The sequence below is a fragment of the Hetaerina americana genome, unplaced genomic scaffold, assembly GCF_022747635.1.
Source record: "Hetaerina americana unplaced genomic scaffold, ioHetAmer1.1.p SCAF_300, whole genome shotgun sequence".
NCBI lineage: Eukaryota > Metazoa > Arthropoda > Insecta > Odonata > Calopterygidae > Hetaerina > Hetaerina americana.
Genome location: NW_027286876.1, coordinates 183,119 through 197,897, shown reverse-complemented (window position 1 = coordinate 197,897; position 14,779 = coordinate 183,119). Strand labels below are relative to the sequence as shown.

At 34.7% G+C, this 14,779-nt stretch overlaps 1 protein-coding gene across 1 annotated transcript in view; it reads left to right on the top strand.

Moving 5' to 3' along the window:
- LOC139691219 (unconventional myosin-Ib-like) overlaps nt 1-14,779 on the top strand; it is a 65,278-nt gene that overhangs the window by 18,256 nt on the left and 32,243 nt on the right. Inside the window, exons 9-14 of the mRNA XM_071588964.1 lie at nt 530-763; nt 6,367-6,587; nt 8,479-8,615; nt 8,923-9,112; nt 9,619-9,835; nt 11,178-11,327. Coding sequence (XP_071445065.1) covers nt 530-763; nt 6,367-6,587; nt 8,479-8,615; nt 8,923-9,112; nt 9,619-9,835; nt 11,178-11,327 — 1,149 coding nt within the window. The remainder of the gene's footprint in view (nt 1-529; nt 764-6,366; nt 6,588-8,478; nt 8,616-8,922; nt 9,113-9,618; nt 9,836-11,177; nt 11,328-14,779) is intronic.

The window sequence follows — 14,779 nt, the reverse complement described above, 5'->3', positions numbered from 1 at the left end:
AAAAAAGGATCTATTGGGTTCATATTCTCAATATTTTGTATTTGAAGATTTCCATTTAATGTTATGACACCATTCAAACCCAGATATGCAGGCATTTAATTTCTCTCAGTAGACTTATTCAAATGAGACATTGGTGTAGACTGACGTTAAAGTGTCTGACAACCAGGAGTGCATAGTCATAGGTACTTCATATTCACATTTGAAATAAGTTGAGCATGGCAACGTAAATTAAAAGTGTGTTCAATCAACCTCATCACCATTTGGATTTATTATTATGGTTTCATTCAATGATCACTTTACGAAGTCAGCCACTCTCACTCGTATCAAATTTCCTACTTAAGCTATTCTCTGTGACATTTGTGACTTAATTGCCCTAAGAATGTCTGTTTAAAGCTGGTAGCTTTTCATTTTTACCAACAATCTAATATGTAACATGAATTTAATGGAATTATTCCCATGAAAATATGAAATTTGAAGTTAATAACAAACTTATTTTTTTGTTACATGGAATGTTTTCATTTACTTGCAGGTTGGTTGGTACGGAAAAAGAAGGATTCTCAGTTTGTTAGATATTTATGGTTTTGAAATGCTGGAGCAAAATAGCTTCGAACAATTTATAATAAATTTTTGTAATGAGAAATTGCAACAAGTAGTGTCAGAGTGGACTTTGAGAGAGGAACAAGAAGAATATGTGCGTGAAGGCTTAGAGTGGAAGCATGTGGACTTTGCCAGCAGCTCAGCAGTTTGTGAATTGATAGAAAAGGTAAGGGTGATGCACAATCGAATATTAATTTAAATTTGCTTTCCCATTCATTAAATGATATAAATATTTGGAAAGCCCAGCATATTGATCCTGGTATTGGGTGTTAATAACACTTTAATATATTACGGCACATTTTATGCTGCTAAACACAAAGTTTAAAATTTTCAAACAAATTAGTAATATAATTGATTTATATTTGAGGTAAAATACTCTCTGACTTGATTGGGATGCTGAGCCAGATTCCTTTTTGCCATTCAGATTATTCAAGACTGCTAACTTGAATAACTGTTTGTGGATTCAGTTGGAAATGTCATGGGTGATCTCATTTCTGGTCCAGGTTTGACATTCAGGGGAGAAAAGAGGTGGAACCAGCGTCAATTTTATCGACGCTGGTTCATATATTTATCATAATATTAAGATGGGTGTGGAAAGAATAAATGAAATCAGAAATAATGAAAGTTCAGCAGTTTTGACAAAAGCAAACTCATTTGATTTTCCATTTCTTGGCATTCTTAAAGATACAATGGAACTAAATAAAAGAAACAAATTATGACAGTCAGGCCTCTCAGGGAAGGGAGTCCTTGGCATCCTAACCCATCTTCATCCCTGGGTCCACCCAATGGAGATTGTGAATCATGGGCCTTAATCGCTGTCAACCTGAAATGGTTTTTTTCATGACCAACCTCCATTACCTTTGTAGTTACTCATAGGAAAAAATTGGTAAATTATTCTCACTGTGCACTGGCACTGATTGATATTATAAGACTATTTTTATTACATGGCCCAGTGGTCAGCATGATTTTACATAGTGCACTGCGTACTCTCAGGCCAATATTCCTATTACCGTATTTTCCCATCGATAACTGTATATATGAAAAACTATTGAGTATATTGCAGAAAATAGGAATAGATTGGAGGAAAGGAGGCTAATCCACAACCTGTACATGTCTCAGACTGCACAGGTGCGAGTGGGGAACGGGGAGTCCGGATGGGCAGTGTTAGGAAGAGGTGTTAGGCAGGGTTGCCAATTATCACCATTGCGGTTCAACCTGTATGCAGAGGAAATGATTAAAGAGGCATGGGAAGAACTTGAGGTAGGAATGAAAGTGGGTGGGGAATTCGTAAAATCAGTTAGGTTTGCTGATGACCAAGCATTAGTTTGTCAGTCAGCCAAGTGGTTGCAAGCATTGCTGAGTGAATTGGACATTCAGTGCGACAGGTATGGGATGAGAATCAATATTGATAAAACAAAGGTTATGCGATTTCCTAGGAAGAAATAGGCTAACCTAAACATTAAAATAGGAGGGCATAAACTACAGCAGGTAGAACAGTTTACATATCTCGGTAGTGTTTTGGACCAACACGGTCAAAGTAGTAGGGACGTAAGGAGAAGAATTGCGCTAGGCAAAGAGGCTTTCACATGGAGGAGGGAGTTGATGACAGGGACGTTGAGTAAGGATGTTAAGAAAAGACTCGTAAAAACTTTGATATGGAGCGTAGCTATGTACGGAGCGGAAACGTGGTCATTGAAACAGGAGGATAGACGTAGACTGGAGACTTTTGAAATGTGGTTTTGGAGAAGAATGGAGAAGGTGAAATGGACGGAGAAGAAAACAAACGAGGAAGTACTTGGTATGGTGGGCGAAGAGAGGGGTTTGTTGGGAGAAATCCTATGGAGGCAGGAAAAGTGGATGAAGGGGTATTGACCGGCAGTGGGATGTTGAAGACTGTGATAGAGGGGAGAATGTCAGGCAAATGAGGAATGGGCAGGAACAGGATAGGGATGTTGGATGGTATGAAGGGAGGAAAGAGGTACTCTGAGATGAAGAGGGGCCTGATGTAGAATAGGTTGCTGGATTGTGTTTTGTTAGAAAACATTTATTTGGTAGTTTTCCATCCAAAATCTACCTTAACTGATAGATTACTTTTAAAAAAATATGTATACATACCAACAGATGCATGGCATCTATACATGTTTAAGGTAACTATGAAGACCTACGCGCGCGATATTTATGCAAATTCATGAAAACTACAAAGTTCAGGGTGCGCGTCATGCGTAAGGTGTGCGTTATCGATGGGAAAATACGGTAATTATACATTTCATTTCCAAATCTGTGTGCATGTATTTTTGCATAGATAATTATCAACTAAGGAAATACCTCCTGCACTATCAAAAATTAACACTGCTTTGTTAAATTATAAATAACTTCAAGTTTTCCTGATTATGACATACCCAAAATTATATTCATTTGATTTATTGTTCCTCTTATGGCTGATCCTAATGTATTATGCTACAGCAAATGATCTCCAATCCAGTCATTTGTCAATATCAGTCTCTTAAGCTAACTCTTTAAATATTGGATTTTCATGAACATGAAATTAAAATTCAGTGTTTTAATTAAAACTCTGTGTTTTAATTTTACTCAGATACCATGCTATTAGGCTGTCTCCTTGAAGGCAGCTTGTTATTATTCACTTTTGTATGGATAAGCTTTTACATACTGATGAGGATGGAGAAAAATCAGTTTAAATAAACACTATGGAGTCATTACTTCAATCAAATAAAGGGTTTTCATAGGCAATTTTTAAAGTAATGGTCAAATATTACAAATGATGGCATGTAATTACGTAGGAGTATAATAATGGAATCATCAATAAGATCAACCATTGCATTTTCCTGATAAGATATTGCCAATCACTGGGTTTTGTCATTGATGTGGGTTTGAATCTTCTTCCCACTCTGGTTGCGTAATAAAATGAATAAAAAATAAGTTATTTTGGAACTCATTAATGCACCTGTCACAATTGTTGCTGTTTTGTGTCCTACCTGCCTGCAAACTGCCAAATCTCATGAATTATGGCAAAATGAATGGTTTTTATTAGAAGTTTCTGAAAATATTAATGTAACAAATATTACTGTAATGCCTCAAAATTCTTCAAAGTGCATAACTTGAGCGTGAGCACACTTTTGCCTGTGACCTTACCACAACTCGATAGCTCCCTGATAGACCGATTCCTGAAGGTCCTTCAGGGTACGCGTGTAGGCTTGCTTCTTTGACGCCACTTAGGCTCCCATAGTGGCATCCTTTGACGGAGGATTTCACTTTCACAGGGAATAGGAAATAGTCTGATGGTGCCAAATCGGGACAATAAGGGGGTTGGGGAACCGTAGCAATGCCATTGCAGAAGGTCTTCGTAAGCAGACACTTGACTCTGCTCTTGGTCCTCTGTCAAGACCTTTGGGACAAGCTCAGTGCAGATCTTTCATGTCACCAAATTTTCAGCGATAATAGTGTGTGCACTGTCATCTTATCAATGCCAATATACGATCTGAAGTCATGCACTATCATAACTGATCGTCTGAATTCAGCACTTCATGCATTCGTCAGGAAAAAATTGTTACTGATACTTTTTATACAAACCATGTATCTTGCAGTACCGCTGTCTTCACATTCATATGCAATATGTTGATGTTTCAAAGATTTATCAATGTCTTACCTGAGAAAATCCTTTCAATTACTAAAAACAAGTCAACTATAAGTACATAAGTTTAGGCTTTGGTTTAGCGTATGGCATTCCAAAAAAAGTGTTTCAAAACTAGACTGGTGGAATGGTACAGTGGCAATTTTGAATACCTTTCATTCCTCAAATTTGAAAATATAACCATGTCTCATGTAATCAAAGCAGTGATGGGTGGCAGAGGTTGCATAAGACTGGCCCATCAAAAAAAGGGTACACCCCATTGATGCCTGGACCATTGGAACCTGTTATGTGGGTGGTTTACACGGAATGGAATAAGAGTTGGTGAATGAAATTATTGCAAGATAAATGGATGTCTTCTGTGTATGTGAAACTAAGTGAAGGGCAACATCGTAGCATTGTTGCAATTAACTAAATTGGTGGGGCATAATGGTCAGAAGTTAACATTAGTATGCTCAGAAGTCAGGGTGTAGACTTGATTTTGAATTAGGAGGCTCTAGGATAAGCATAAGGAAATACAGGTAAGTGTTCACTAAGTTGTTCAGGATTTGTACAAATATATTGCAAATGAAAAAAAATTATTTTATCATCAGAATATAAAACTTTTTATTGCCAGAATTGAACACTGCACATTCCAACTAGTATAAATCCATGATGTCAGCACCATTTATAAAATTTAATGACATTTATCTGTTGAGAAGCTGAGAATTGGTGATTTTCCTGGGTGATTGGATCAGCAATATGACATTCCATATAGACAAAGGAAGAAGTTGATTTATCTAATCCAAATGTTTCTTACTTAAGTTAGTGCAATAGTTGTTACCTACACACACACACACACATATATATCTGAACATCATTAGCTGGTGCCAATGGGATCCTGAAGTTGGAGAATCACATAATTAATACAAGATATATTTATTTATTTAACGACTTCATTGGGGCAAGATTGACACATCATTGTTCCTTCTTCCACCTATGTGGGAATTGAACCTGCGACCTCTGGGTTGAGAGGCGAGAATGTTACCCCACCACCACCAAGGCCGGCAAAAGACACATTAAATTAGATATAAGGCGTTTCAAAAAGGGAAATGAAGTACATATAACATTTGTGCATAGTTAAATTCATGAAATGTAAAGGACATGATTTTTGCTGGGTTGAATATGTTAATTAGTTATTAAAATGCCGCAAACATTGATAACATTCTTGTGCTGGAGTTATGGTATTGCACCTCGTTTTCAGTGAATTTACTTAATTTATTAATAGTATTCTGTAATTAGCACTAAAAATCATCCAGGAGATAAACCGTTTTACAACAGTACAACAATATGTAATCACATACTTAACCAGTAGATGAAATGCTACAAAAAAGGACTTTCATTTTAGCCAAATTGAAATGTTATTTGTTGAGGGATTGCAGTGTAGGCCATTGAAATCTCTCCAGAGACAATATGAGGTGAAATATTTTGCTGATGAGTATGGGCAATAGTAATGAAACTGCCCTATTTGAAATATAATCAACATTTGCATTTGATTTTCTATTTATGCTGATTCTTTCTTAACTATCATTATTGTGCATTGAGAATCCCATGTCCTCCATGGCAGAACACTCTGTCATCTATCTAGTCATTCAATTCTGAGAATCGATGGGATAAAAATGTTCCATTTCTTGTCATTATAAATTAACTTCTAATGCCAGGACCAAGGCTTCAATGTTGTTTTATCATGGCAATTAGAAATTGGAAATATATCACTGAAGAACAGTTGGGTTAAAGCTTACCCTTTACTTGGTGATAAGAAATATGTATCATTTTAAAAATCTGAAATTTCAGTGGCTTCAGTTAATTTTTTAAAACTGAATAAAATATAAAATGCATATAATATTTTTTTATAAATATATCTTGTAAACAATCTATCAACATGGCTTTGGAATCATAGGATTCCTAATGTGGGGAAATAGTTCTCATATTTTCTTATATCTTAACAACAATACTTGCTGGCAATTTCTTAAAACTATTCCAGCAAATTATAAATATGTAATCATATTTTAAGTTGAATATGTAGTTGTGTTTGTAGAAATTTTGTGCACTTCTTAAATGTGGTATTTTTCTTAATTGTCTAGAACAATCATGGTATTTTATCAATCCTGGATGAAGAATGTTTAAGAGGTGCTGAATGCTTGGAAACTGGCACCCAAGTTGTCTTCCCATCATTAGATGAGGCTTTCCTTGCTCGAATTGCACATGCTTATGCTGGCCACACCCACTTTGAAGCTGCACCTCAGCATCACAGAAATTTTGTTAAAAGTGAAAATAGAAGCACTTTGCCATATAATTGCTTCAGGTGAGAAACTCTTGCATGCATCCATTGGTTGTGATCTCTTTGTTCAAACTGAGGGTCGCATATTTTTAAATTTTGCTGAATAAGGTGCTAAAACCACTATATACATTCTTAGATCGTTCAATCATTTCAACTGATGCAAACAACTCAAAGTATTTGCAACACACTGCAGGTGAAGGATATTAAAAGTAATACCCTGATTGAATGCTATCAAAATTGATTTTCCAATTTACAGCAAAAACTGAAGCGTCACTTTGCCACCAATCAATTGATTTCTCTTTTTGCAAAATTTGTCTTGCATGAATGTTATAAATCTCTATTGTTGGCACATTAAAGTTACCTATAGTTGATCACAGTCCCTACCAAACATTATCTATTAATCATAAACAATCAATTTCCGGCTGATTTTTGAATACATCAAGAATCTTCGAGGGAAATGAAATCAAGCACCACTGCTGCAGGCACGCACCCAGGGGTGTATCCAGGCAGCAGCAGTGTTTGGCAATCGTGGCAATGCAATATTTTATACAGAATCCAAATATTTATACAGAAGCAGGGAAATGGATTTTTTTCTTGACAGAGTTGCTATTTAGGCCCTTCTCTTGTAATTTTGGGTGGCAATTCTTCATATTCTGCCTAAATCCCATTTTCTGTATGGTTGAAGGTTTCATTTAAGTGTTCTCCAACCAACTTAGTATTCTCATCATTCCACCCCCATGAATCCTTTTTAATATCCGCTCCCTGAGATTTAATTGTTGATTTTGTTGATGAAGTGGAAAATAAAACGGAACATTTGAAGCATAGCAATGGTCAAGGTCTTTGGCCGTTTCATTAGCTGATCCCTGTCATAGCCACTGTGATGACTCTAATTCAAGTCACCAGAAATCTTTGGGGTGGTGAAGATTGAACAGAATGTTTGTAATACTCAATGTTTTGAATGAATTTGAGGGAAAGTATATGTTTGACTTATAGGGCCAGTTAACTTCTTAGAATTTCATTGTAGGCAACAGTTATCTGGCTTATAACTTAATATCTATTATTATCGTTGGGAATTATTATTATAGTAGGGAATTATGGTATCAGTAAGATACCAGCCTTGGATAATTCGTGATGGGCTCTTGGATTAGTATCACACTAATCACAAATGGACAGCTGAGTTGTGATTAACCTCACTTATCAAATTATATTCACCCTAATGTGCCAAGTCTCCATTGTCATGGTCAATATGGGTCTTGGTGACAGATCTCCCCCCTACAGATATGGCATGCATCATACTCACCTCCTCTGTTAAATTTTTTTGTATTAACATTTACTTACTTACTTACTACACATTTATAATAACTTTATTGCTAATGTAAATGTGGAAATTTTGCAGAAAAGGGTGTGTGTGTGTGTGTGTATATATATATATGTATATATATATATATATATATATATATATATATATATATATATATATATATATATATATATATATATATATATATATATATATATGTAATATTGAATGCTTGAATGTTGGGCATGACAAAATGAGTACCTACTTGTTTCTCTTCTATGATTTCATAAACATCCTGAAGAAGTACGTAATAGTTTTCTATTTTTCTATGTTTCACCACTGCAAAGAATTTTTAATACTTTATGCAGTTACTAATTTCATATTACATTTTTATTTTAATGATACATACTTTTTGCATAACATGGATTAATGCTTATCCCTAGTCCATTTGTTCAGTTAACATGCTGTAAATGTTTTAAGGTGGGAAATGAAAGGTTTTACTTAAACAGTTATGAGTGAGTAAATGTTTTGTTTTCAATTTGGATGTAAGTTGAATGTAAAACTGTGAATTAATTCATTTCATTTCCTCCAAATAATGATATTTCTCCCAAACAGATTGAAGCACTATGCTGGGACTGTGACATACAATGTATCAGGATTTGTGGATAAGAATAATGACATGATCCACAGAGACATTTCCCTTGCCATGTACAGGTGTGAACATCCATTGCTCAAAGTATTGTTCCCTGAAGGTAAACTTTCCCTAGAAAAGTAATTGTAAAAAATTTTGTACAGAGTATTGTCTTCAGTTGAAGCTCTATTTTGAACATTCTAATAAAATGTAAACATAATCATATTTTTGTGGAATATAATTATTATTTATCCATTTTGATATTGGTTTTCTCATATTTAGCAATCCTTTGAAAATGAAAATGATGCTTCCCATCAATCAATAAGTGTGAATACTTTTGCTATCACAATATAATGGGTTTCATATTGGCTAGGAATTCTTAGATGCTATGAAATTTGTCTCAATGTTCTCTTCTTTTGTTACCTCAGGAAATCCAAAGCGCACTACATTTAAGAGGCCTGCTACTGCTGGAACTCAATTTAAGGTGTCGATGGGGGCACTTATAAAAAACCTTCAATCTAAAAATCCTCATTACATTAGGTGTATTAAACCAAATGAATTGAAGCAGCCCCGGATATTTGAGATGGCTTTAGTACTTCACCAGGTTAGGTATTTAGGGTGAGTTATGAATATAGGCACCAACCAAGGGGAAGGGAGTGAGTTTATGAGGAACAGAAACTGAAACTGCCACCTTATTCAGCTATACAAATATATATTTCACTTTCTCATCCAGTTCTTATTAATGTGTTTACAACTAGATGATAAGGTGTGAGGTGAAATAGTTCTGCTCACAGAATTATTTAGAAAAATGAAGAATATGCATTTAATGAAAAGCAGAAAAAAATTTTTCCATCTGAAATTTTTAATTTCACTGCACACAGCTAATTAATTAAAAATATTTGATATTGAACTAATTAAGCTTATTTGAAATAAAGTGTTACACCATTAATTTATAACTCAAATGTTTTTTTTTTATATGTAGCTCTGTAGGTCTCTCTCTCATTGCTTGATATAAATTATCTGATAAGTGTTTGAAAATAGTTTGCTTTCATTTCCTATTTCTTAATTTATAATGTAGTCCTATTTGAGTACTCTTTTCAACAATTCTGAATTTGCTTGCACAGGTTGGTTGAAACTGCAAGAATTCGAAGGTGGGGCTTCTGTTATCGTGAGACTTACGAGTCCTTCCTTCAGCGTTACAAGATGTTGTCCATTCACACGTGGCCATGCTGGCGTGGTGCGGCTGCTGAAGGGGTTTCATACTTGTTAAGGACTCTGCCAATATCAGCATCTGAGTTTGCTTTTGGTCGCACGAAACTGTTCATCAGATGTCCTCGGACCGTGAGTTCCTGTTCAGTTTCACTTGCAGCACTCCTGCAGCTCTTTTGAGTCATAAATAATAATGTCTTATATTTCATCATTCCTTAAGCCACAATCTACGGAAATCAAAGTGGTTCATAGATATCCACATATTATATGTCACAGTTTTTACTCTATCCTCATCCATCAAACCAACCTTCAGGTTGATTGATAACTGTGGTTTTTTTATGCATCACTCATTAACCAATTTGGCTCTGAAATACTTTTTTTTCCAAATACTATGATGGCCAATTTTGAAATTATTTTGCATGATGTATTATGTAAAAAACTTTCAGGCCCTGTTAAGAGTCGATTGCCGCAGAAATGTTCTAATGTAATACACAAAATATCATCTACACTCTGATTAAAAATCGTTCAGGAAAATTTTACCAAATTTTAGGTAACCTGTGCCATTTTAGTAAGTATTTAGCTTTAGTTGGCACCAAATTTCACTGGTTAATATTCTCCCTAAGCCATTCATTTATGTATTTTTATGACCCAATGGTTTTCATGGTAAAGTTTTAAGCTTGCTAATTGGTAATGTACAAAAATACAGTGAAATATACCCAGTTTTTGCTAAATATTTTGTGCTATTTCTAATGAATAATTTTGCAGAGGTTTCAACTAGCCCATTGTAATTTCTTTTATGGCTTCAATACAATTGGCTTTTTTTTACTGGTTCTTGTTAAAAAAAATGTTGTTCCTCCTAAAATAGTCATTCTTTTATCAGTGCATGAATGATACTGAGAAGCTCAAATTGCCTCATTAAATAGAGAACAATGGTGATTTGCTGAAATTTAATAAGTTTCTCGCAGTCTCAAAAATCTCCTGAATGAATTTAAGTTCCTAGTGCAGTTTGAAGAGAATTAAAAAATGGGTCTCATGACATCCTTAAGAATTCAAGCCTGAGAGGGATTGTTTCCAAGGATCAATGTGAAAATAGTAAAAATATCAGATTGATGGAAAGATATGTTGTGTTATTTACTTCAGTGATTATAGATTACCCCAAATTTAAGCCTGTCAACATCAAAAATATCAGATATTTCCCAAAGGGGGAAACATGCATCTTTCCTTGAGATGCATTTATACAACAGAGGTACTTTTCATTTTATCTTGAATTCCCCAGAAATGAAAGTCTCTGCAGTTTTTGTAAGGTTTACAATCACAGATGGTAAGCATTCCCTTATATTTATGTGGAAAATCCCTTCTGCAGTACATAATTATGTACTAAGTGACAAGGCTGTGCAATTTAGAATTAATGACATAAAAGCATTTTTAGACAATGTCCTAAATGGACATTAATTCCTGCTGGTCTCAATTTTAGGTCTTTGAATTGGAGGAATTCCGGAAAGAGCGCCTAGAAGACTTGGCAACATTGTTGCAGAAAGTGTGGAGGGGGTGGAGGAGAAGAAGGCAGTTCCTCTTGATGAAGCACAGTCAAACTGTAATTGCATCCGCATGGAGAAGCTGGAGGGTAGGCAAAACTTTATTTACCCTCCTAAAATATAACCATCATGTCAATTACCTATGTGTGTGTTCACTTTACTTTGCTCCTTATATCACAAATAATTTTTGGATGAAATGCCTAGTTAATTGGGATGTGGTTAATATTATTTGTGGAAATTGGTTGGTTTCCTGTCAAAACAACAGAGCAGAGATTGTTCCTCAAATAATGAAAATTTCATATTTAAATTTAGAAATCAAAGCAATATGTTGTTACATGAAATGATCATATCATAAGCTGCATCTAATTCCATTGCCGAGATATTCCGGAATAAACTTCTGGTATTTTTTTATGATGTAATATTTAATGAAAATGAGAATAAAGTTGCTCAAATTTATGTTTGGAATAACAAATATTGAAGTTGTCATGGAAAGTATATGCTTCTCCTAAAAGAATGACCTTGAGCCATAAGTTGGACATTTCTAGATGTCTCATGAGCAAAGATTAGATGAGAGATATGGACAGGTTTCACATTTGGTCCAGAGGAAATGGAATCATACATGAGATTCTACAAATAATTCTTTTGTCCACACTCTTAAATTTGTCTTTAGATCTTTCTTGGCTACTTATGATTAAAATATCAAAATATGAAGGAATAAAATTAAAACATGATTAGAGGGGGAGACACTCTCAAACTCCTCTCAACTAGTAAATCTGAAGACTGTTCCCTGAGTGGATCATAAGTCAAAATCTCAAATGACAGCATTACAATTTAGGAACACTTTGGTAGTTGCATGAATGACGACATGAAGTCCCTATTTTTAACTTATCAGATTAAATTTTACTCACTTTGAACAATAATTGATTTTCAGAGCTATTTATTTCTTCAAAAAATTCATAATATGCATTGTATTAAATCCAGTAAAATGAGGATATCCGTCTAACTTTGATGATTGCCTTTCTTGGAATTAATGATATAATAGAGCAAATTTAATGAGAATAATCCTTCTGTGCGCTGTGCTTTGTGCTGTGTGAGCAGGCCCATGGTTCCCTCTGATGAAAGAAGGGAACATTAAACCCACACCCCCATCTTCATTGACAGCATGGGAGAAATCAGGGACACATTTATCAAGTGGTGGTAAACATTATATTAAAAATATATTAAACTAAAAAGAGAATGTGATTTTGAGGAATTTTAAAATATTTAATTATGTTGTACTAATTTTTATTTTTTCCGAAAATAATTTATGATGATGAATGAATGTTAAGGAAATATCTATGAGAAATCTCTCTACTCCTATATTTACCTAAAATTTCAATTTCAAACTCTTTTAATTTGTCTATGGAGCGTACGGAACATCTGCCAACATGTATTAGCTGCTCTATTCATTGTCCAAACATCTATCGATATTTTTGTTTGAATAGTGCATTGCATCATATCGACAAGTGGCAAAAGTTTTCAGATCCTGATAGAAAGTCCAAAGCATTAACTGAAAAATTTTTTATTCCTCTCATCATTTAGTCATGTAAATAAGTGTGAAAATATCAGGAGGTTGATATGTATATTTGTTAACCATCATTCTTCTTACATTTGATGGATATGCAAACATACATCCATCCAATTTAACCTTGTCTTTAAGATTTAAAATTAGTGCAGTGGAATCCTGATATAATGAGCACAACAGATATTGACAATCTTAGTATCAGTAATTCCTAAGATGCATTGTAATGCAGTATGATATAGATGTAAAATAGCTCAGTAAGAGAAAGCCACTAATATTGCATCCACAGTGGTTGTTTCCAATGGGGTCAACTAAATAGTAATGCCTGATTGCTCAGAGATACCACAAAGATCAACATATTCTATTCAAAAGAAAATTGCCTCCTTCATTCACATGACTAATGGTAATTTTTACATTTATATGGTGGGTTTTGTCATCATTGAGCTAATTTTAAATTCAATGAAAATTGGCAATCTCAAGTGCACAAAATTCTGTTATCCACTTCCTTATTGCTAAAAAAGTTCACCCGAAGAAATTCACCAGCAGTTTATGATGATTTGGTTATTGATGAATCATCTGTAAGGCTTGGAATATTAATTCTGAGAGGAAAAATGTTTATGATGAGCTGCAGCCTGGTTTACCCCCCCCCCCCCCTCCCCAATTGCGGAACATCTCAATGCTGGTGTGTCAGGCACGATCATTGCATCAAACTTTCCTGCATGACTGTAGTCAAGAAACACAAAAACATGTTGATACTACAAGTAAATTAGCTCTATATGAGCGAGAGTTAATTGCACCTAAAATTTAAAAATAAGGAATAATAGTTTTTTCCTGGTATGATAAAATAAAGAAATAAATAATATTATACACACAGATTTGAAATTGATGTAGATATATGTGAATAAATAGAATTTCCATCTTCAAGTATTCAATGAACATTATAGGTAAAAGCTTGACAGTGCTACAGTACCTCTCTAGTCTTCTCTCTGCCAAGCCCTCACCTCTCCTCATTGATGGTCACCGGCTGACCAAAATAACATCATTGGAGCTAAGTTTCTTATTATTGGCTATAAGAATTTATTTAACTTCAAAATGAACACTATGATTTGACTGCATATTGTAATTGCTGCTTTGATTTTAAATTTCATAGTAGTAGTTTTAAGGGGAGGCGACCGACAGCTAAGGTCATTTGCGCCATAGGGGATGGACAGGAAAGGATGAAGGGTGGAGAGAAACCCGGCGTTGGCATTAGCCTGCTCTTTACGAAAGGCGCCAAGGGGTCCGCAGTTTAACGTCCCATTCGACGGACGGCGTACTCACTCAAAGTGCCCTCCACAAAGCACCTCAAGTAGGGATCGAGATACCTCTGAAAAATATTCAACACCGCCGGGATTTGAACCCGCGCCCTCAGGGTGGGAAGCCAGTACGTTAGCCCCCGCACCATCTCGATCCCTTAAATTTCATTTAGTGAAGAATTTTGTGAGGACAGGTGATATGTGGGGTATTTTTCTATATGAGGCATGCCTCTTTAAACCAGTGGGCAAATAATGAATGAATATCTGCAGAAGGGAAAACTTATTTTATCCACTTGTTTTTTTTGAAACCTTTAAAGCAATTTAGTATAAATAGATTATCTACTGGCAGATTTCAGAAGCATAAAATCGTGCAAGGCTAATGATAAAGATAGGTGTGGGAAATATTTTTAAAAGAGAAATAAGTACAAGAAGGAAGCTTTATTAGCATGAAGTTGTTTTAAATGCTTTATTGTGTTGAATTTTTAATTTTATTTTATGGTCATATTAGAAATGAAATTTAATATGAATTCATATTAAAATGAGTACTTCATGCTAAAAGGAGTATACGATATTCTAAACTTTTGACAGATATTTCATTCAGCTGAAAATCTTAATTTCCATATGTCTATGGTTTGAGTGCAACATTCATAAAAATGCATTTCTCACGTGATCACACTGTTATTTT